The following is a 25,280-nucleotide window of genomic DNA, read 5'->3' on the forward strand; positions in this document are numbered from 1 at the left end:
TTTGAATAACAGTCACCATAACCTTGGTTACTGCATATCGAAGGCAAGATGAATGTAAACAAAATAAATTTCAGATCGGTTATTATATTACGGAACATTTTAATGGATTTACCTGACTCGAGCGGAATGTAAAAATTGAGGAGTATGAGTTATGTCTTTTGTAAAGCCAAGTTCAAAATTCAGGTCTTGACTTGAAACCGTTGTGTGAGAAGGAAGACATGGAAATGACCGACAACGAGCTGAGCGAGGCTAGTGCTCTGCGGTACCTGCATAACGTACGGTAAAATGATTTCTTTTTGGAATTCCCAGAATAGCTAGCAGTTGAAGTGTACGGCTGGAGGCCTCGTTCGTTGGTTTTATCCATAGTTTCGATTAAATTCCGAAAATCGAGTTCATTTAAATGCATTTCTGCTTAATTGGGACAAAGTTTAACACTAATGGAACTATTCCATCGCTTTCAAAACATGTTTATTTGTTTTGGGGTTCCTTGGTAACTAGTCCATAGCAACTTAAACAGTGTTGCTCGAGAAGATTATTTTTATCATTTACAAGGGGTCGCTAGATTTGTGGTAACTGGCGGTGAATCGTTAGCGAACAGTTTTGATGCTGATTTTTCTTCGGAGTGCCTGGTCGTGTCGTCGATTCGACTCAGTGTGTATGTGTAAAATAATCTCACTAGGTGGATCTTGCTCACTTTTCTCGAACCGATTTCGATTATACCGATTATTATATCGGTTTCGGAAGTACTTGCAATAGTGTTACTTACTTCGTTTCTCATCGATAGTCTAACCGATTTGAGAACTGTTTCATTCTGTAAGTTGTACTAGTTTATGCACAACCTTTCTTGTTTTTCAAGAATTAAAGAAAAATATTTTGAGGAATATTACACATTTACATAAGAGATATTATGTAGGTATCATTACACCACCACTTACGCTATTTTGCGTTACCTAATCAATTTTTTTTTTCTGGAACTTGTTCACATATGTAACAAAGTAGTCTCGGTCTGTTTCTCGATGGTAGTGATGAAATGTAAGAACAGAGTTTAAAAAAAGCTTCTAAATCAGCCAAGACAAAATATTATAAAATAGTGTTGAACACGACTGTTGTATAGCGGCGTCGCTTTTACGTATTTCCGAAATTGTTGATTGGAACAAACAATCTGTCACCAACGTAATGAAAGCTTTTGGAGAGCGTTTGTCGACAACCAGGAAGACTGAATCCGATTTGAAATCTGGGCTAATGATATACGAGGTCTGTTCAAAAAGTTCCCGGAATTTTTTAATTGCACGCGTCTGGAGAGTCCGGTGGTAAAATTTTTTTTATTGTGTTGGTACATATGTCCCTAAGGTATGGTGAAATTTTCAGCTGTATTCATTGTTTACATTCTGTCTTGTAGCGGCTGGTGTAGACGTGTTTTTTTGAGCTCGGCGATTTTTGTCTTGGTCACGTTGGGTGCTTCCACGTGGACGATTGTGCTGTTGTTTCGACATCATAACCGTACACCCATGTTTCATCACCAGTTATGACCCTTTCAAGTAAATTTTGATCGTCGTTGACGTCGTTTAACAGCTCCTGAGCGATGGTAATGTTTGTTTTTTTGATCAAAATTCAGCAGTTTTGGAACGAATTTTGCTGCCACTCGTTTCATGCCCAAAACATTTGAAAAAGTATGATGGCATGAGCCAACTGATTTGCCAACTTCATCAGCAACTTCTCTAATAGTGATTCGGCGATCATCCATAATCATTTTTTCCACTTTTCCCACATTTTCATCGATTATTGACGTGCTGGGTCGACCGGAGCGTTCGTCGTCTTCAACGTCTTCGCGGCCATCTTGGAAACGCTTATACCACTCGTAAACACTTTTTATTTTCATAGAAGACTCACCGTAGGCTCTCTGTAACATTTCGCTCACTTGGTTACACATTATTTTATTTTTCACGCAAAATTTAATACAAATTCTTCTATTCTTCCATTGTTTAAACTAACAAAAAACGCCGAGCTCAAAATAACACGTCTACACCAGCCGCTACAAGACAGAATGTAAACAATGAATACAGCTGAAAATTTCACCATACATTAGGGACATCTGTACCAACACAATAAAAAAAAATTTGACCACCGTACGCTCCAGACGCGCGCAATTAAAAAATTCCGGGAACTTTTTGAACAGACCTCGTAACATACGCAGATGCCATTCCGTTCCGTTTTGTTTCGGTAAAATTTGGCATCTTGCTACTAAGGAAAACCAAACTGTGGATGTGCCTTCTCCGCAGATACACACACAGAGACTATTTACGATTTGATCTCGTCGAGATGAGTCAAATTAAAATTTCCAACTGTTCTATATCCTATAACTAACTGCAATGTGCTTTTCCCTGTTCTACAATACACAATGCAGAATGCAGGGTAAGTACGGGTAGATTTTAACCTTCTGGTCATTATGCTGTATTTAGCTGAGCGAAGCATCTTTTTGAAAAGGTTTTCCACATACGAATTTGTTGTCTACAATTGACAACTTAAATTTTTACAATCGATCCAACTGATCGAAATTTCATTTTTTAGTTTACCCATATTTTTTTAAAATTCAAGATACTGCAATTACTTTAGAATATGAGAATGAAATCTTTTTTTAATATTTTCTACAAAGCTCCGTATTTATTTCGAGATAGTCGAAGATTTTTCATAATATTATTTGACTCATATCATCTGCGTTATTTTAACCATCCTGCATGGAACCATGTTTGCCTTGAACAGATGTCACTGTGGGTGATTGATGGTAGCATAGTAAATTGCATGATTTCATCGAATTTATTCAGCATGTCTGCTTTCGATATGCCTATCGCCGCGATGCCCGTGGATAACTTTCTAATGATCATACCACCAATCCATTCGTCATTACAGCAGTTCGGCTAGTCCTGAAAGTGGTCTAGGCACATCTCACACATCTCTGCCCGGTTCCGGTCAGGGTAGCACAAACGATCAGCCAATTAACGACGAGATGTACTACGAGGCGGATGCCCTGCAGCCACTGGGCACGTGTAAAGCCCTTTATCCATTCGATGGTAGGAATTCAATCATTCAACCACGATATCTCAATTCGCTTAACACACATTTGTGCAAATTCCAGCCACGAGCGAGGGTAGCATTCCGATGTCGGAGGGTGAAGAACTATTGGTGATAGAATTGGACCAGGGTGATGGATGGACCCGAGTGAGAAGGTTATGTGGCTCCAGCGGCTGGGAAGAAGGATTCGTGCCGACTAGTTACATCGAAAGTACGCTTTATGCGTAGGTAAGTACAATAACACTTGCGGCTTTTGCTCGGATCTGTAACTAACGTTGTCACCATTATTCTTCTCAGTGTTGATCACAACGCATTTTCTGGACCATATGCAACCAATCCATAAACGATTAATGACGGTTCAAAATCAATCAACTGACGGACGTTGAGTGAGCTATGGGAATGGTCGTAGACTGATGGAACCACATGTAAATATTTGAATAAATCTACCAATGATAAGAGAAAGTTCAGTAAACATTGGCTGATGTTGGATAGACAAGAATAGAAAATTCAAACATGGTCGAACAGATAAAAAAAACCTAACGAAAGCAGTTAGACGATAAGCTTTTAAACATTAACTTATTACCATTCGTTCCAGTGGTGTACGTGCAAGACAAATTTTGTGTGGCGAAAACCCACTCGAAACGAAGCTGATAGCCAGGTTCTGAATGTTGTATCGGATTCGAAATCACCATGATTGTTTTCCATGGGCTTTCACTTGTGTACACGATTGAATTCAGGCACGTAATATCGTCTGATTTATTTTAACTGAGTTATTAGCATTTTCAAGAGAAACAAAATCCGAAAATACAGAACCGAAACAATGCTCAAAAACATCTTTTATTTCCGTGGAAAAAATAACATAAACTACATTAACATTATAAATTATTCAAAACAAACGGAATTGCTAACTGTAAGCATGGTCGTAAACAATGCCATTAATCGAAAACGAAGAAAAACGAGAAGTAAAACCATAAGAAAATCATTTCATTCTCTCTTCAATATCTTGCATATTCTTAGCTTCATATCTAAATTACATTGTAATAAAGTTTGCCTCGAAGAGAAATATAACATTGATTGTTACTGCCCAACAACAACAACAAAATACTAGTACGGATGCACTCAAACAATTGCGATGTATACTTTTTACGTTTCCTCTACCAACACCTCTCTAATACGAACTGACAAAGTAACACTATAAACTCTTAAAACACCCAAACAAAATCCTGTTCAAACATAAGGTTACTAAGTAAAATCCAAATAGCCTATGATAACTATAATCTGACCTGAACTGCATGAATAAAAAGCATATATTTATAATGAACACTGAGAAGGAAACAAGTTTTACATAAGATTATTGTACGACTGATGTGGTTTTGGTTCAAATTTGGTCTGTGAAATGCTGAACATATGATTTTGTTAATATTGTGAAAAAAGTTAGGAAACAGTGAAAGAAGGCACAAACTATTATATGATCTTAATAATGTGCCATCAAGATCCCTGTAGCTGATAGCGCATTCTTAACCTCAATTTGTCTACTTTCCAATTACAATTTTCCATCAAACCAACCAACCAGTTTCCTTCTCGGCTGAAACACCAAGTCAATCTTTTGATTCATGTTGAAATAGATTCGATTTATATGTTCTACTGACTGTAAAAAAACTAAACCAACGGTAATCGGTAATGTATTATTCCTTGTCACTTGCGACATGCTTCCGATTAATTCATTCCTTCATTTCGTATTGGTAGTACATTGTCAAACATGTTCTGTATTGTATTTTTATCGCAAATGTTCTCATCCAGTGGCAGGAAAATTATGAATAATTAAAAACGTGTTTAGTTACATTAATCCCTAACTATCAAGGGAGCATTCAAACACCCACAACACAATCGTAGGTAACAATTGGTCGAATAAAACAAAACTCGATTCGTTTAACAATCTGAAAATAGTTTGCCTTTCATTTGAGAGTATCCCTGCGAAGCGGGATTTTTCATTATTAATCAAATATTTGTATTATTTTTGCTTACAAATACTCTGTAAAGAGGTCCATAGATTAAATGGGTGTTGTTCATTCTTCGTTTTGTTTTTTTTGTACATACTTACCCGTTGGCCAAGAGAATGAACAATACAGTAGCTAGGTTCTTTTTTTTTAAACAATATAGGAAGGGATACAATCACAAAAGTTTACATGAAATAACTTTTCTTAGTTTCTTTTAACCATCAATATGTCTTTGCAAGTCATTCGAAACCGAAATCAAATTTTTCCACAGCGGGATACGTTTTTTTGCTGCGGTTGATGCAGAGCAAAAGGCGTAGGCAATAAATAGCATAAGGAAATATTTTCTTTTTAAGTAGACGATGTGAAAGGAGATCACAAACTAAATAAATATTTTTAGTTCTAGTTTCAAATACAATGTGAAAGCATAGACGTTAGTCTTTATTGATAAATGGACAGAGCAAATGATGTTGAAAAATTATAATTTAAAATGGATCCATTCGTTCAGTTGTTTTCATTTGTATCCTTATCCCAGATTGCATCTGCTACTATCCGAACTTTGTCCCTTCGGTTATGTCACCGTCTGTTTGCTGATTGGTAGTGAAAAGTTGCGTCAAACTGTCGATGACCAGCACACTACTTGCAGTATCCAATTCGGACGGTTTCAAAATATTCGATATGAAAGAAATTAATTGAAACCGAGATTTCTCGCTTAGTTCTCCCAGGGAACTGTACATGGCTCGCAGATATTGATACCAGTTTTGATCACGTTTCTTGGCAAGCTTCTTGTCGATGAGTGTTTGGAGCAGAGGCTCCGACAAAACTACGCGAGACAATATTATGGAAGCATTGGTTTGTCCTATCGGATTGGAATTTTTGCTACAGAGCACCGAAAACAGCATTTCTATTGGGAACGTGGACAGCAAAGCTTCGTTTACTGTGTGCATCGGGAATAATCGCTCCTGTAAAGCCTCTAGGCGTTGGCGGTATAAAAATTGAGCTTTCCAAGGTAGGTGACTTTGTTGAAACCATTTCAGGCGCGGGATACTGGCAGGAAGCAGGCCGTAAATGGTTTCCGGGTCTTTAGGCGGCATCAGCAGACGTAGCTGCTTGCTATGAATAGTTTGGTTCGTCTTGAAGAGAGGGTGATTCTGAAAACGCTTTTGAAATAGAGAAGTATAGTCATTGGTTGGTATCCAGAAGCATGTTAAGTAGGATAATTTCTGATACGAATTTGGGCTGATTTTTGATACAAATTCATTCATTGATTGATTCTGGTCGTTCACAAGAGCGGGCTACAACACTCACTGCTCAAGAGCATTGATCAATGTCTTAAAAACGTGCGAACAAAAAATGCGATTTGTCGGTTACGTCATTTATACGATTATATCGTCGGAACCGGATATATCTATAGCCTGATCAATGATCCAATGATAATTTTCGAACGAATCTAGAATTTTAGCTATCTTTGAGAAAGCTGAGCGGAATAAAATGCGTTTTGTCGGTTACATCACTTTTACCATTACCACCCCGATTCTGTATTTCGTTCGAATCGGATTATTTCGATTCTGTATCTCGCTCGAGTTCGCGTTTTTCAGACAAAAGCATAACATAACTGGATTTGATCGAAATATTCCGAGTTGATCGAAGTACAGAATACAGGGGTATATATCTGAAACGAAAGTGACAGTCAATTGATATTAGAAATAAATTCTCGGTTGATTTTTCAATAGGGCGTATAAGCAAGTGACAGTTTCTCTTTAATCACTCTCTCTTTCGATTATTGTGATGTGATTAAAAAGATTTTCTTTGATATCACTATTCTTTTTGAAAGTCGAAAGTTTCGGGTATCATTTCATGGAAAGAGTTGAATGATAAACGTGGAAACCGTTTGGTAATTAATAAAAGAGAAAGTAAACAAAGAGAAACTGTCACTTGCTTATACGCCCTTTTGAAAAATTAACCGAGAATTCACATCTCAACAATAACTTTCAAACGGGCTTAAGCTTATGAAAATCAATTAAGCCTTCTCGAGAAATTGAGCTGAACTGCGTTCACTTTTATCTTTATATCTCTGGAGCCAAGAATGGCAGCCATTTGATCTTTGAAGTTGATTCACATCCCAAATATAGCGGAGAAAAAAAAATGTTTTTTCGGTTACACTACATGGTGCCAGCCATTTGATCTTCGAACTTGATTCACAGTACGGGATTGTTTTTAAATAAGCTCGCGGAAATCAGTTTAGCCGTCTTCGAGAAAATTTAAATTCCGAGAAAAAAATACGTTTGATCGATTACGTCACTTTATCTCCGGAACCGAAAATGACAGTCAATTGAATCAATTTGGCTAAACTAGTGAAAATCGGTTTGGTCATCTCCAAGAAAATTGGACGGAGATAAAATGCGTTTTGTCGGTTACGCCACTTATACCATGTGTTATATGTACGAAATGTAGAGAAAATGTATATCTTTTCAACGGTGTTAGACTCATACTTTTTAAAGAACTAGAAAAAAAAGTTATCACCAATACTATTCGGAGGAATTGACTACAAACGAAAGGTATACAATCAGCGTTGTCAGGTTGGCAGATTTATCTGACAAATGCCTGATTTTTCTCGCTTCGCCAGACACTCAAACTAACCAGATCTTTTATCAGATTTTCCGATTTTTCACAGATATTGCAAATTTTCCTAGATTTTGTCAGATCTCGTTAAATTTTTACGGTTTTGGCCTATAGGTGGTGAGACTTTGTTTTTGCTCACTTAAAATGAAGCACGGTCAAAATTTCAAAAAATAAGTGTAATTTGTTCAACTCATGAATGAACAGGATCTTTTCAATAATCCAAGCGTAAGTATTGATCAGAGCTAATAAAAGTCATTTTAAATTACTCGAAACAGACGAAAATGACGAGAAATAAATGTCACTCTCTACACCGCTTTCAAATTATGAGAACAAGATCCATGTCCAGTCGACGAAGTAGGCGGAACAGTAGTTTCAAAGTCGTATTATATCTTTCATTTACCATATCAGTTATTTTCGGTTTTCAGTTCAAATTGTTTCCTGAGCAGTGTCGATATCCAACCGAAGTGAATCGATAATGAAAGGAAACGATCAACAATAATTTTTATCTGTTGGTGCTCGTATCTATAACAGTTTTGGTTTCCAAAGAAATTCTGGGGTGTAATTAATTCAATTTATCATATTTTACAACTCATAAGAGCGTCACAGATTTTCATTACATCTATGAACGAATGAGTATTGACATTCGACTGATTCCCCCTGCAGATGTTATTTTGATTTGGAAAAACCTATATGATTCTAAGAAACAAGGTTTTTGATAATACCATTTTATTGTAGTCAAATAAGCCTATCACTTCCTGTACTAGAATGAAACATCCGGATTATCTCGGTACATTTCTCTACGATCTCGAACTAGAATATTTTTCTATATCTAAAAAATATTTGAAGAACTTGCCGACCCCGGTTAACGACCAACAAGATTAGAGCTAGGGTAATATAAATCGCTCGTAATAATAATAAAAACAACTTACCGCTATCCCCTCCAGCACATATTTTACTAGGAACACCGGTACTTGGTACTGTTTCAAATAACACACATCCAAAAACGTGCACAAATCTGAAACGTAGCTTGCCCCCTTCAAGGATTCCTCGTCAATATGTTCTTCGGTATATTCCATTTCCAGATATCGCACTAGCATGATGAACCATATATTCGACTGTACCAGATCGGCCTTTGACAGGAAACACAACAAAAATTCAGCTCCAATTAGCACTGACCAGTCAACTTCCAGCACCATCCTATAGATATTCTGTTTAACAAACTGAAAGTCTTCGTTAGTGTTTCCAGTTTCAAATCGCCAAACAAAATGTGTTATGATCTCAGTAACCACAACTTTGAAACGGGTTAACTGAATTTGATCCCCTATGGTTTTCTTATAGAAAGATTTCAACAAACTGCACAGCCCTTCTGTGTGATTTAAGAGAATCCGTATTATAGCAAGTTTAAAGTTCAAATCTAATTCACGCTGAAGAAAGCGATACAGAATTGTCAGTAACAGTTCGATCACTTTTGGATCTTCGTCTATAATACTTAGAAGTTTTTCGAAGACGTCGTCGTACATGATGTTCAACTGGAATTCAACCCAGTAGTATCGAACGGTTGGATTGGATGTAAGATAAATATCTAAAAGATTATTTGCTAGTCTCGAGAGATCACACGCAACTGTATACTCATCGCTACAGAAGCTTCGCAGACGATTGCTAGTTGTTTGAACTATCATTCTTATGATTTTCATATTCAGGTTCTTATTAAAATAAAGCCGTAGCAATTTTGTAGTTTGAAGAATTAGTTCTATTGTCACCTGATGATCCGCTAACTCGTGGCACTTCAATATAATGGCTTCCAAATGTAAAAGCATGGTGAAAGGGAACTTCGTCAACTCATCTATACTGCTTTGCGACATGTGATCAATCCTGAAATATTTCAAAAGGTAAATGATTATTTTCAACAAAGCGTTCTGTTCATATATAAAAAAGTTGCGTACGACGCAGTGCTAGAGTATGGTCTGTCCAAATATGTTTGTTTGACGTTCAAAGAATCGAAGAACAATTGTCAACACGTCATATTATAAAAGGACTTGGCGCGTAGTGCGAATGTTCTGAAAGTGGGGGACGGGTATAGCGTGATGGGTAAGTCGATGCCTTTCACGCAGCCTGCCTGGACTCGATTCCCAAAATTGGTCAAAAAGTTTTTCTATAATAAAAACAAGAATAAATGTTGATAATACAGTATCTGAAAAGATCGTCAACTGTGGGGTAAATCTTACTTACTGACAACGAGAGACTTGCCAGACTTGATAAACATTGAGTGTGCGATGGTAAGAAGATGGAATGATAATTCATGCGTGTAAAATCGTACGCAACATAGATTTTTTACGGGTTTTAATTTGTATGCTTTTTGAAAAAGTTTGTACTTGCTTGGATGTCTGTTCTCTGTGGTTAAAGATGCGTTTCAACGGTATGACATATAGGGACCGTGCACGGTAACAAGTAGCGCCATTAGTGGCGAATAGGCGAAAAAACTCTACCATAGCTTTACACTGTTACCATATGTTCACGCTGAATAAAATAGTCAAAAACCTGTTTTAATACAACATAGTGGTGTAATGATCCTTTTCTCACATCAATCATATCCTCATATATAATACTGTGGTATACTATTAAAAATATTTCTCTCCGATTCTTAAAATAAACCAAAGAGATTGTTTGTGCATTAACTAGTATAACCTACAGAATGAAACAGTTCTCTGACATCGATGAGAAAACGAAGGAAGTTCCACTATTGTAGGTATTTCGGGCACTAGAACCCGAGAACGTATAATCGAAGTTGGTTCGTATGGCCATCAACTAACATGATTTTAATTGCAACCGAAAAATATGCTCAATTTTCGGTAGGAGCATAAGATCTTTCATTTGAACCTAAGATTAGGAATACCGGACTAAGTGTAAAAGTAAGTGAGATCCTTTTTTTAATTGTATGACTATTATCTGCCGTCGTTATTCGAAAACCGGGAATACTTTCGAGACCAATTTAGACAACTTTTTACTTTTTTCGTTTCGACTCTTCAAGTGACGGTACACAATTTTTAACACACTTTGTCCTATCATTCCGGAACCGAGAGTCGGATCCGGATGAAATTCAAGAATTCCGTGTAGAACCATGAGACCTTTCATTTGAATCTAAGTTGGTCTACATCGATTAAGTCATTTTCGAAAAACACACACACAAAGATAGATTGCTCAGCTCGACGAACTGAGTGGAATGGCATATGACACTTGGCCAATTTTTACTAGTCGATTTTCAAGTGATTGTATAACCTTTCTATATGAGAAAGGCAAAACAGTTCAGCGTTTCAATAAAATGATTATTTGTTGCTAGCTTCGTGACTCGTATTTTCAATATACGTCAAACTGGCTACTCGTGAGATTGCTAGCATTTTTACGATTACAATTTATTTTCTTCCTCCATTCTAAGAGTATGGACCATCCTGTGAATTATTTGAACTTTTAGTTAAAATTTGACAGTCGGGCAGTTATTTTTTATCGACTAGCTAAATTTATCTAAAACTGTGGCCCATTTCAAAGTTTGACGGATGGAAAGTTATTTGGGTTGCTATTTTGCTCTGAAAATAAAGTAATAGCAAGTGGTGTAATAATTGCAATTCAGCGAAAGTAAGAATAACTTCGAGAAAAACTTACTTCATTTAAAAAATATTTAAACTTTTCCTTTGGGTATTTTCTTTGAGTGAAAGTATAAAAAGAAATTACACAGAAGCAATTTTTACTAAAGGTCTGAAATTATAATGTTTTAGCAAGATATTTTTCAGTGTTTCCGGTCAAGTCGATTAAAAAATCATTTAATGTGCTGAGAATATCGTTTGAGTGTTTGAATTTGAGTGAATATGACAAACATTAGACACAAATCCAACTGCAATGACAGAAAATGACGTGGCCGTATTTAGATACAGAATGAATAATTCGATTCAAAATTTAATAGTCAGTCGATGTTGAACAATCGTTCGCACCACACGCGAATAATTCCATAGGGTTCGGAAAAAAATCCGCAGGGAAAATACGCTAGAAAGTATTTTCAAACTCAGTTTACAAGTTTTGCTATGGTAGCATTATTTTTTCCACTCGCCGCCTCGTGCGCTGTCGTCGCCGGGCACTAAACCACGCCCTCGTGCACGGTCCCTATAGGTGCGAACGATTGTTCAACATCGACTGGCTATTAAATTTTGAATCGAATTATTCATTCTGTATCTAAATACGGCCACGTCATTTTCTGTCATTGCAGTTGGATTTGTGTATAATATTTGTTATATTAACTCAAACTCAAACACTCAAACGATATTCTCAGCACATTAAATGATTTTTCAATCGACTTGACAGGAAACACTGAAAAATATCTTGCTAAAACATTCAAATTTCAGACCTTTTGTAAAAATTGCTTCTGTGTAATTTCTTTTTATACTTTCACTCAAAGAAAATACCCCAATAAAAAGTTTAAATATTTTTTAAATGAAGTATATCTCAAAATTATTCTTACTTTCGCTGAATTGCAATTATTACACCACTTGCTATTACTTTATTTTCAGAGCAAAATAGGCCCAAATAACTTTCCATCCGTCAAACTTTGAAATAGGCTACAGTTTTAGATAAATTTAACTACTCGATACAAAATTACTGTCCGACTGTCAAATTTTAACTAAAAGTTCAAATAATTCGCAGGATGGTCCATACTCTTAGAATGGAGGAAGAAAATAAATTGTGATCGTGAAAATGCTAGCAATCTCATGAGTAGCCAGTTTGACGTATATTGAAAATACGAGTCACGAAGCTAACAACAAATAATCATTTTATTGAAACGCTGAACTGTTTTGCCTTTCTCATATAGAAAGGTTATACAATCACTTGAAAATCGGCTAGTAAAAATTGGCCAAGTGTCATATGCCTTTCCACTCAGTTCGTCGAGCTGAGCAATCTATCTGTGTGTGTGTGTGTGTTTCTTAAAAATGACTTCATCGATATTGACCAACTTAGATCCAAATGAAAGGTCTCATGGTTGTACACGGAATTCTTGAATTTCATCCGGATCCGACTTTCGGTTCCGGAATGATAGGGTAAAGTGTGTTAAAAATTATGTAACGTCACTTGAAGAGTCGAAACGAAAAAAGTAAAAAGTTTTCTAAATTGATCTCGAAAGTATGCCCGGGTCTCGAATATCGACGGCAGATAATAGTCATACACTCAAGAAAGGATCTCACTTACTTTTACACTTAGTCCGGTATTACTAATCTTAGGTTCAAATGAATGATCTTATGCTCCTACCAAAAATTAAGCATATTTTCGGTTGCAATTAAAATCATGTTAGTTGATGGCCATACGAACCAACTTCGATTATACGTTCTCGGGTTCTAGTGCCCGAAATACCTACAATAGTGGAACTCACTTCGTTTTTTCATCGATGTCAGAGAACTGATTCATTCTGTAGGTTATACTATTTAATGCACAAACAATCTCTTTGGTTTATTTTAAGAATCGGAGAGAAATATTCTAATAGTATACCACAGTATTATATATGAGAATATGATTGATGTGAAAAAAGGATCATTACCCCACTATGTTGTATTAAAACGGGTTTTAGACTATTTTATTCAGCGTGAACATATGGTAACAGTGTAAAGCTATGGTAGAGCTTTTTCGCCTATTCGCCACTAATGGCGCTACTTGTTATCGTGCACGGTCCCTATACCGATTGTTTTTAATTCAGTTCTTAGTTCAATACTTTTCTTAGGCCTTTCCGCAAAATTTCAAAAATGTCGGTTTTAATATTTTAATTATTTCAATAGGAAAGATGTTTCTTAGCGTCTTAAACTATGATAATCATCGATCAACTTTGCCGAGATTTGAACATCCGAGTGCTCGGCAAACATTAGAACAACTGAAATTCTCGGTATTTTGCCTTCACTGAGACTTTCGGTTTCGAGAAAACCATGAATTACCGAGATCTTCAACGCTTTTGGAAACAAATTACCGAAATTATCGGTGTTCATACATGTGAGCTAATGCCGAGATTTGAGGCAAATAAAATATTTTTTTAAATATAAAATACACATTTCAGATAAAACTCGTTATCATTGATTTATTTATTTCAACATTATGTTGCCTGTTGAACTAATAGACTAGGAAATATAAAATAAGAAAAAAATATTTCCCATGAAGAAAATATTGCCAAACATATACCGAATTTCCGCAGAAAATAAGATTCCGGCTACAACGAAAGTAATGGCTCAGTAAAACATTGAATATTTAAAGAAATAAATCATACCGGGGTCCGATCAATGTTATGCAGTAGATTAGCGTTGCGAGAATTTTTATCCCGTAAGAATGTTCTGGGGGATTTCTTGTCACGAATAATCGTCGAACATTGAACAAATTTTTGTTCTTAATATTACGAAACACCCAAGTAACCATATGCATTAAATCACTGCACATTTACAACTCTATTTTTACTTTGTTCATGTATAACTACACTAATCCTACATACTTTAAAGCAATGTGCATTAAATTTGCATTCAAAACGTAACTGAGCATTGTTTTACAACAATGCTATATTTTGGAGCAACGAAATTTTATTAATAACTATGATAATAATAATCCTATAAGAGTCTAATAATCGCCCTTTTCAGCTTTATAACAGCATTGTAAAAACATGAGTAACTCCGCTGTATTTAATCAAATTTTACGCGAATTTTAAAAGGTTAATTAATGTAAAGTTATATTGCGTCGTGGTTACTTGGGCATATCGCTATATTCGGATTCAATTTTTATTTGAAACTATTTACACCAGCCATGACACCGGTATGTGAGCACCAGCCATTTGAAAGTACACCGATTACGTTGAGCCCCTCGCGTTCCGGATCCCAAACACTGCGATGTTTTGATACTCATCGCGACTCTCAAATTGTGAAAATTACCTCGACCTATTGTGAGAGAATCGATCCAAAAATCTCTAATTTTCATGCAATAAATTAAGTAAACCATAAAACTTCCCTATTGTATTACTGATTGTTTATTTACGTTGCAATCAGCTGATTTTTAGATTCCAATTTAGATCTCAGCAAGATGGCGTCGTGACAGGGGCCCGATTTCCACATATGAACACATGCACTTATTTACATCACTCAGTTTTGCACTGAAGAAAAATGACTACTTTGATGTATCACCGAAATTCTGTTGTCTTAAAGATTTCGGTAAGTTGATATCATTAATTTGCTGATTTCGGCAAAACGACCAATTGCTGATAAACACGGTAATTTACAAAACCGAATATCAGTATAACATTTTGAATTGCCGAGAAATCGGGAATAATAAACCGAGAATTTTAGAAAAAGCTATCTTACCCGAAATTTCAGATAAATATCACTTTGCCGTTCGTTTTCAGCATTTTTTTTTTTTGCCGAGATCAAATTAAGTTTTAAGTGTGAAGACTGGGTCCATTTTTGCCATCGAAAACCACCAATAACGCTAGCTGGAGGCGTAATCAGAAACACATTCTTACCAGCCGCTATCTAATTTTGCCTCAAAACCTACCCAAAATCAACTAAAGTGCATCTCCCCAATTTTGGGTAACGAGTGATGACCATAAAATGTACCCACATTATCGAAATGACGGAATGCGTAATGAATTCTTACTCGACTGCATGATTTTTCAGTGCTCGATAGGTTCAGTGCTAGAATTTTCGCCTGAGTTGGCTGCTCGATCAAAAATCGGGAAAGAAGAAAAAGAAGACAAATTGACAATTCAGTCCGCATCTTCTCACTCAATTCCGACTGATTTCCGAATCAACCGTTTGTAGGCGAAATTCATTCGGAATCGGTTGTTGCACTGGAGTTGGAATTGATTCGGAATTCATTATGATTTCCACATGAAATTCCGAATGAAAATTTCTCGCCGATTCGGAATTCATTCGGATCTGATAATGTGGGTAGGTAAGTGTAAGTTTAGTACAAGTGTTATGCCATAACAAAGCACGCTACCCATTTTTACGATGAAGTCAAAGTTTGAGTAGATATCGACCTAATTTTGGGTAGCTTATAGAAGATTATAGAATGAGTGATTTCTCATTGAAAAAAGGTAGAAATGATTTTCAGTGCACATTTTTATGCTCATCGGCTATTTTTTTACCGGAAGAGAACTGATCCCACATTATCAGATCCGAATGGATTCCGAATCAATTCCGAATCGGCGAGAAATTTTCATTCGGAATTTCATGTGGAAATCATAATGGATTCCGAATCAATTCCAACTCCAGTGCAACAACCGATTCCGAATGAACCGGTTCGCCTACAACCGGTTGATTCGGAAATCATTCGGAATTGAGTGAGAAGATGCGGACTAAATTGTCAATTCGTCTTCTTCTTCTTCTTTCCTGATTTTGCACGTTTTCGTGCTGGTTTTCAGTTTATTTTTAAAGGAAAACATTATTTAACTGAATATACAAATTTAAATCTTCATGTTTTTCGGATATACAGAACTAGTAAATAACCAGTTCTTCTTAGAATCCCAACATAAACTATTGAAATTCGCTGGAAATTAACAAAACGGCCTACCTTAGTCAGCATCATCCATTCCTCTAGCTGGAGTGTAGTGAAATGGCTTAAGTCGCTTAAATTTCACACTAACACATTCATAAAATGAGCGAATATTCAATGACATTTATAATGTCACTGTCAATCAGGTTGATCGAGCAGCCAACTCAGGCGAAAATTCTAGCACTGAACCGATCGAGCACTACAAAATCATGCAGTCGAGTAAGAATTCATTGCTCATTCCGTCATTTCGATAATGTGGGATATAGCGGGCGGTTCTGAAATTCGCTAAGATATCGACGGTAACATGCTCTCGTCGGTGAACAGGATTACAAGTTTTTTTTCGCGAGAGATAGTTCAATATTTTCTTACATCACTCGACTTATAGTTCCCGGATGCGGTTAGTAATCATGTAAGTTTTTTTTTCGTTTTGTGAAGCCGCTAATACTGTGTTATTTTCTCATGAAACGCACTGGATTCGCCCGAATAGCGGCCCTTACACGAGTCATTAAAAATGTCATTACCAAAAAAATAATATTATTTTAATGAACGTGTATGATGCAGTAATGACGAGTTTTCTATTAAATTTTAAATACATCATTACGTAGTCCAATGTTGCAAATATTCTTCGTGTAACTAATTCATTCACGCATCCTTGCTGTGATTATACTGCCTTCGAATAGGCCAGTCTCGAACAACGTTGAACTATTCACTGCTCGAAAGAAAGAAGGGTGCAAAAGGAATAAGCAATAATCGTAGAGAACCCGAATATACTAATCCATTCTTCGCTGCTGGTATACATCGTGCATGTTCGTTTTATACATTCGTTTGTCATTCGTTCATTTATTTTATTCTTCGAATTGGTTCGAATAGCGTCACGGCGAAGATCGTTGGTTTCCATTCTTCGCGAAGCATTTTTTATCTAATAAATTCATCATATCTCGTTCGATAGCAGTATTGGGAGAATGCTGGAATATGGTTCATCACATACACATAAGACTATGGTAAAAGTGCGGGGGGAAACATCTTAATTTGCATGTTTCAAAGACAGCACGAACGATCATCGCGAATTAGGTTTGGCGATGTTCGCTGTATGAATATTCGTTCGATATTTTTTTTTTCCATAAATACGTTTATTTCTTAAGGCAGTTTACATAAGTTTTTCTTCGCCGTAGCATCACTTTTACATAAAATTCTTATCCTAATTTAATTCTAACATAGTCACAACGATTTGAATTTATTAAAACATATTCTCTTATAGCTTAAATATCATCTTAGGTAATTCGTCATTAATTATGAAATCTACTCGGAAATATTATTTGAATCAAACGATTAACTTCTATAAATTATAAAATAAGCTGATATTTTCAGACATTTCGTTGATAATTTCATAAACTGTTTCGAGTTTGTTTGTATCATTACATAATTTTTATTCTAATTTAGCTATTGGTTGAACTCATGGACGCAGCTGGAATCAGAACTAAATCTTAAAAGGGGCCTTTATTAAATTGAAACTCCAATTTTCTTTATGAAATGATAAATAAGTTTCATGTATGAAAGGTCACGACAAGCAAGAATGTCTCGAACTGGGACATTGGATAGTCTACCTTGGGTACGCAAAGAATTTATTAGTTGAGATCTGACATCACGATACTCCACGCATGTCCAAACGACATGATCAATATCCCGATAACCTTCTCCGCAACCACAATGATTAGTCTCGGAGAGCCCAATTCGAAGGAGATGTGCATCTAACGTGTAGTGATTGGACATGAGTCTGGACATCACACGAATGAAATCCCTACTCACATCCAGTCCCCTGAACCATGCCTTTGTCGATATTTTCGGAATAATTGAATGCATCCACCGACCCAAATCATCTTTATCCCAAGAAGCTTGCCAGCTGGCAAGTGTTCTTTGGCGAGACGAGCTATAGAATTCGTTGAAAGCAATCGGTCTCTCATAAATTTCACCCTCAATAGCACCACGTTTAGCTAAAATATCGGCTCTTTCATTGCCAGGAATGGAGCAATGAGCAGGGACCCAGACTATAGTGATTAGATAATTATTGTTCAATATGTCGTTCAGGCACTGTTTTATTTTGCCCAGGAAAAACGGTTCAGTCTTGCCAGGCATGTTCGAGCGAATTGCTTCAATTGCACTCAGACTATCTGTGAAGAGGAAATAATGGTTTGGAGATAATGTGACGATTACACTCAAACTATAATGAACTGCTGCTAGCTCTGCTATATAAACAGATGCAGGTTCTTGAAGCCTAAATGAGGCCGAAACATTATTGTTGAACATACCAAACCCTGTCGCTTCTTCAATTCGCGATCCATCCGTGTAAAACATTTTCTCAGAGTCAATATGCCTGAACTTACTTGAAAATATTTTTGGGATTTCCACCGAGCGTAGATGATCCGGGATTCCACGCACTTCGCGCTGCATGGATGTATCGAAAAATAAAGTTGAGTCAGGGGCACTTAGGATGCTGACACGGATAGGAATATATCTTGAAGGGTTGATTTCCTGTGACAAGTGATTAAAATATACTGTCATGAATTTTGTTTGAGAACGAAGCTCGACTAGTCGTTCGAAATTATTAATTACCATGGGATTCAGCACCTCACATCTTATTAGCAGGCGTGATGAAAGCTCCCAAAAACGATCTTTCAATGGAAGAACTCCCGCCAGAACTTCAAGACTCATTGTATGTGTCGAATGCATGCAGCCTAAGGCAATTCGCAAACAACGGTACTGAATTCGCTCAAGTTTGATAATATGAGAGTTTGCAGCGGAACGAAAACAAACGCATCCATATTCCATCACTGAAAGTATCGTTGTTTGATACAATTTTATTAGATCTTGCGAATGAGCACCCCACCAAGATCCTGTTATTGTTCGAAGAAAATTTACTCTTTGTTGGCATTTCGTTATCAGATACCTAATGTGTCCTCCCCACGTGCATTTGGAATCGAACCACACCCCGAGGTATTTAAAAGTTAAAACCTGTTGGATCATTCTTCCCATCATATGGAGCTGAAGCTGCGCGGGATCATGCTTTCTTGAAAAGACGACTAACTCTGTTTTCTCCGCAGAGAATTCGATACCAAGATGAACAGCCCAAACGGACAAGTTATCTAAGGTATCTTGCAATGGTTTATGCAGATCAATAGCTTTGGGTCCAGTAACTGAAACTACGCCATCATCTGCCAATTGTCTTAGTGTACATGGGGATACTAGACAGCTGTCAATGCCATTCACGTAAAAATTATAGAGAAGCGGACTGAGGCATGAGCCTTGCGGGAGACCCATGTAGCTAATTCTGATTGTTGCCAAATCGCCATGTGAAAAATGCATGCGTTTCTCTGACAAAAGGTTGTGCAAATAATTATTTATAACCGCTGGGAGTCCATGTTGGTGGAGCTTGTCTGAGAGAACATCAATGGAAACTGAATCAAATGCTCCTTTAATGTCTAAAAATACAGATGCCATTTGTTGCTTTTGAGCGAAGGCAATTTGGATGTCAGACGAAAGTAATGCAAGGCAATCATTCGTCCCTTTATTTCTACGGAAGCCAAACTGAGTATCTGACAACAAACCGTTCGCCTCGACCCAAGTGTCGAGACGTCGCAGAATAATTTTTTCGAACAATTTTCTGATGCAGGACAACATCGCAATGGGTCTATATGAGTTGTGATTGGAAGCTGGTTTCCCCGGCTTTTGAATGGCGATAACTTTCACTTGTCTCCAGTCAGGTGGAACAATATTTTGCTCAAGAAACTTGTTGAACAATTCCAACAAACGTCTTTTTGCGAGGTCGGGCAGATTCTTCACCAAGTTGAATTTAATTCTGTCCAACCCAGGAGCGTTATTGTTACAAGACAAGAGTGCTATAGAAAATTCCATCATTGAAAATGGGTTATTAATAAAACCATTATTTGGAGGAGATTCCCGTATAATGCTCTGCGTAGGAACAGAATCTGGGCAAACTTTCCTAGCAAAGTCAAATATCCATCGGTTCGAGTATTCATCATTCTCATTGCCCACGTTATGATTCCTCATTCGTCTGGCCGTGTTCCAAAGAGTGCTAATTGAGGTTTCTCTTGACAAACCTTCGACAAAATGTCTCCAATAGCTACATTTTTTGGCTCGAAGTATGCTCTTGTACTTGGTTTCTAACACCATAAGTTTTTCAAAATTCTGAGGAGTTCCTCCTCCCCGTTTTAGAAACGTCTTGCAAGCATTTTGTTTTGCGAGTTTAGCCTCTGAGCACTCTTTGTCCCACCAGGGGTTGGGAGGCCTTCTGTTAGTCGTTGGCCCAGGAAAGCATTTAGTTTGGGATTGTTCTGCGGCCTCCAGAATCGAACAAACGAGGAAGTTATATTCTTCAAGTGGAGGGAGCTCTTCCATTGAATTCAAAATACTAGAGATACTACTTTGGTATTTAATCCAGTCGATATTTTTTGTCAAATCATATGGAATACTAGCTGAAGTAGCAATGCAATTGCTACTGCTAATTGAGATGATGATTGGTAAATGATCGCTACCGTGTAAATCAGGCAATATTTTCCAGGTGCAATCTAGTCGAATTAATGTTGAGCAAAGAGATAGATCTAATGCACTTGGGCGTGCAGGAGGTCTTGGGATCCGTGTCATGCTACCCATATTTAATACCGTCATGCTAAAATTGTCACAAATGTTTTGTATTAAAGATGATCTGCTATCATTGTAAACGGAACCCCACATCATTCCGTGCGAATTTAAATCCCCCAGAATCAATCGTGGAGCAGGAAGGGCTTCAACCATTTCATTAAGCAGTCGCTGTCCAACTTGTGCTTTTGGAGGAATATAAACTGAAGCTATGCAAATATCTTCACCTTTAATGTTTATTTGGCAAGCAACAACTTCTATACTAGAAGTTGAAGGGATGTTTAATCTATAAAAGGAATAGCATTTCTTAATTCCCAAAAGCACTCCACCATACGGAGAGTCTCTATCGAGACGTATAATGTTAAAGTCATTAAAATTTAAGGCTATGTTTGATGTAAGCCATGTTTCACACAAAGCAAATACATCACATTTTTGACTATGCAACAAAACCTTAAATGAATCAAGTTTTGGCATGATGCTTCGACAATTCCACTGCAGGACAGTGATTGTATCATTTGTGGCGGGTGATAAATTATCCATCAAAAGATACAAAACCTGAGACAATTGGCCATTGAGCTGATAACTGCTTCAAAAAGGTTCTAGCTATTGGAAGGAATGCCATTATGAGGGTCATTAAGGGTTCAGATATATTGAATGCTGAGAAAATCCATTCAACAATTTCCGAAAACTTCAGTAATCCTGTTGGTGGCTGTGAAATGGAGCCCAGAGGATTATTAGCTTTTTCTGTGTTAGATCCTGGATTGGTTTGTGAATTTGACAAACCAGGAGGCACAGTCTTTGGTTTTGACTTTTTTTGTTTAACACGGGGATCTTTTTTTGAAGATGAAATTTTAGGTGTCTTTTTTGGTAATTTGGAGGAAGACTTCTTTCTCTTAACTGACCCTTGGGTAGTGATAAACGAATTACCTTCACTATTTTCGTCAGAGTCAGAGTCCTCTGGTTCCTCTAGATTTGAAAACCCGTTTTCGGTTTCCAAAGGGGGGACATCAATGACCGTTTTAAGCATTTCTGCATATGTGCGCTTAGACCGTGCTTTTAAAGAAAGCTTAATTTTGTCTTTGTGCACTTTAAATGCAGTGCATACTGAAATATCCTCATGAGGACTTTCCCCACAATAAATACATTTTTCAATTTCCTTGTTGAGGTCCTTCACACTTAATACATTTTGGTTTATTGCTACAGTAAGTAGCTGTGTGTCCGAATTTTTTGCAGTTCGTACAATTCATTACATTTGGAACAAAAAGCCGAACAGGGAGGCGAATTTTATCGACATAAACATGGGACGGCAACGCAGATCCGGCAAATGTCACTCGAAACGAGTCTGATGGGCGATAAACTTTTTTTCCCTCTTCATAAACTACTGAGTACAGTTGTTTGCACTCCAGTATTTTCACACCCTCAAGCATAGAGTTCTTGAAACGACCAACACCATGCTTGAGTAAATCATCTACCGAAAGACTCGCTTCGGTAACAACACCGTCAATTTCGACATCTTTGGAGGGTATGTAAACTTTATACTCTTTATTGAAATGTTCCGAAGAGACAATATCATTCGCGTGTTTCAAATTATTTACCACAACACGAATTTTATCGTTATTCACTTTTATGATCTCTTTGATTGAAGAGAATCGTGATGTCAAACCTTTAGAAATTTGGTAAATGTTTAATGGCTTTGATATACGTCTAAAAAAGACTATCCAAGGCCCAGAAGAGCTCTTCTGATATTTTTTCGTTCGTGGGGGTATAGGATTCATGCTAGGATTTACGTCCATGGATTCATCCATCACATTAAAATTTTTAATCAAACTTTAAAATAAAAAATGAAACCAACACTACACAGTACTCAATCAAAAGGAAAAGAAAAAACTTCTACCTTGAAATTGTTGTCTATCTCCGTTGCACTGCCGTGTAGATCCTCGTTGCTCTAGATGTTCTTGTTGGATGCTGATTGTTGGATGTGATGCTACTGCTACCTGACATCCAGCACCACTCGATTTCCGATTTACTTTTGTCTTCGCCAGCTGCAACCAGCGCAGGTCACCGGTGTATACCTGCGTGTTGTATGGCAGTGGAAAGACCGAGTTGTCTTGTCTCCTTCTTCCTTGTGCTCCGCACCAATATGCTTCTGCACCGAAGTGCCTTCGCACCGGTGTGCCTTTGCACTCTCCTGCTTCTATGTGCCTTTGCACTCTTCTTCTTCAATGTGCCTTTGCACTCTCCTGCTCAGCACTTGTGGCTGTATATTGTGGCCTGGGTAGAGCTTGGGAAACGCCCTTTGTTGTTTCCTTCACCAGCTTGGCCCAGCACTAGGGCTCTCTTATGCAGCACGATTTTACGTTTTAACGGCTGCTGCCAACAGGTCTCTACCTGTAGTTCAACCGTTGTCGTATTTAACGCGTGTAAACTAACCAGCGTTATTAAACTGTACGCTTCTATACACAACCTTCTCGGTTGAACGGCTATTACTGAATCATGATTCGTTCGATATTCGCGTTAAGTCATTCGGGGGTATGTCCAATGCTAATAACAACTGCAAGGAATAGATATTCGTGCAAGTAACGAAGCAGCGTCGGCTTCGTTCGCGCCCGAATATACGAACAAGTTCGAATACCAGAACGATTATCGAACAAAGGCGAAGGAAAGCGAGCGATGATCATAGACATTCGTTGTATTTTTGATATTCGAGCAACATTGACATAGTCATCATTAAAAATGTCAAAAATAATTCCCGTGTAAGGGCCGCTAATCTTCCTTTTGAAAGCAGCGTATCGCGGATAGTTGTCCTTTTTTCTGGGTCTAAGACCTTTTCTACAGTCCATCGGAACACTCCCACGGCGATTGCAATGTCTTTCGCGACACTTTTGCTCCGAGCACATCACGAATACGCAGTCACTTCGTGGTGCAACTGTCAAAGTAAGTAAATCCCTTAGTTTTTTCCACAGCCTCCTATCACGGTAGGTTATAGCTTTTAGGCATGCAAAGAAAACGATGATATTATATGCATAGATGAAACGGGGACCATATTTGTACAAACATTATCACGCATACGGTACATTCCTTACTTATACCATAAATTAAGTAAACATAGATTTCTCACTGTACGGTGACACTAACAGCACCTCTAGTGAGAAACGGGTGCACTTTTTTCCATTAGCTACTGTGGTTGTGTTAAATGCGCAGGCAACTTTATGCATGCATTTTAGGAGCATTTACGCACCCATTCTGCACCAGACGGCGCTTTTGGTGTCACGGGTTTCTCAACTACAGTACTATTACACTGGGGAATCTAGGTTTATTTTATTTAAGCTTATACCATGTCATGTCACTGGTAGGAAATAAAATCACTCGATGAAATGATTGGAGATTCGTAACACAATAAGTGATCCTTACACATGAGTCAATACTCAAGATTTTGACAATACTATTGATAGTGTGATGGATAAGGACCATGAGCATTCAAATGGAATGGAACTGGCACCAGCATGCTAGCAGCCAGCAAAAGAAAAGCAGCAACGAGGCATATACATAGTTTAAAATTTCATACATGTGTGTGGATGAGGCGGTTGGCGGTTCAATGCATAAGGCACTGGTCTTACAAACCAGTTGTCGTATGTTCGAGCCCCGACCTGGAAGGATTCGTAGCGTCAATAGAATCGTAGCACCAGTCATGCAATGGTTCTGTACATTCTGAATCGGTTGCGAAGTCTGTTGAAACAGAAGGTCAAATTCCACTACAGGAATGTAATACCAAGGCTTTGGCTTTGTGTGGATGAGGCAGGACCGTCATGAGAAAATTCGGGCCCAGGCAGACTATAATATTAAGGGCCCCCATACATGAGGGCACTAGGATATCATTGAATTAGGAGATTTTTAAATACTTTAATGAGGGACGGGTATAGCATGTTGAGTTAGTCGATGCCTTTCATGCAATTCACCTGGGTTCGATTCCCAACCCCGCATATACGGTCAGAAAGGTTTAAGGTTAAAACCTATATAATCGAAACAAAAAAATACATTAATTAAAAGAATAATTCACATGCCAAATGTGTTTTTAATATGTTTATTATGAGAACTAAAAAACTATTTCAAATCTTCGAATTTTCGAGCCCCTCGGCGGCACTAGGATGAAGTAAATATCACAAAACATCTGGAAAAAAGCTTCACATATACTGACCTTATCATAACTTCAGTTAGAAGTTCTAACACAGCAATTTTTTTATTCAATGAACCCGTATCCTTACTCTGGAAAAAGTACGGAAGATAACGGAACAACTGACGAAGAATGTCTCCAGCCATCGATTGAAATATTTCATTTAACATGAGACTGCGTATTATTTCACAGCTCAGCATAACCACCTCAACGTC

The 25,280-nt window shown here is 37.4% G+C and overlaps 2 protein-coding genes across 16 annotated transcripts in view; one reads left to right on the forward strand and one right to left on the reverse strand.

The window, feature by feature from the left end:
- LOC131437375 (formin-binding protein 1-like) overlaps positions 1 to 5,565 on the forward strand; it is a 231,350-nt gene extending 225,785 nt beyond the window's left edge. For 9 of the 15 annotated variants that reach the window (XM_058606659.1, XM_058606668.1, XM_058606663.1 and 6 more), the window contains 3 exons: positions 2,908 to 3,068; positions 3,134 to 3,297; positions 3,367 to 5,565. In XM_058606659.1, the coding sequence (XP_058462642.1) occupies positions 2,908 to 3,068; positions 3,134 to 3,297 (325 nt within the window). In that variant the 3' untranslated portion in view covers positions 3,367 to 5,565. The remainder of the gene's footprint in view (positions 1 to 2,907; positions 3,069 to 3,133; positions 3,298 to 3,366) is intronic. The other 6 variants (XM_058606661.1, XM_058606669.1, XM_058606671.1 and 3 more) reach the window with 1 other exon arrangement.
- Positions 5,566 to 5,611: 46 nt separating this feature from the next.
- Positions 5,612 to 25,201, reverse strand: LOC131437377 (uncharacterized). Its single transcript, XM_058606675.1, has 4 exons — positions 25,090 to 25,201; positions 9,446 to 9,557; positions 8,615 to 8,905; positions 5,612 to 6,223 (listed from the first exon to the last, which is right to left on the reverse strand). The coding sequence occupies exons 1-4, from the start codon at positions 25,095 to 25,097 to the stop codon at positions 5,612 to 5,614; spliced, it is 1,023 nt and encodes a 340-aa protein (XP_058462658.1). The 5' UTR covers positions 25,098 to 25,201.
- Positions 25,202 to 25,280: the final 79 nt, after the last annotated feature.

The sequence above is a fragment of the Malaya genurostris genome, chromosome 3 (assembly GCF_030247185.1).
Source record: "Malaya genurostris strain Urasoe2022 chromosome 3, Malgen_1.1, whole genome shotgun sequence".
Taxonomy (NCBI): domain Eukaryota; kingdom Metazoa; phylum Arthropoda; class Insecta; order Diptera; family Culicidae; genus Malaya; species Malaya genurostris.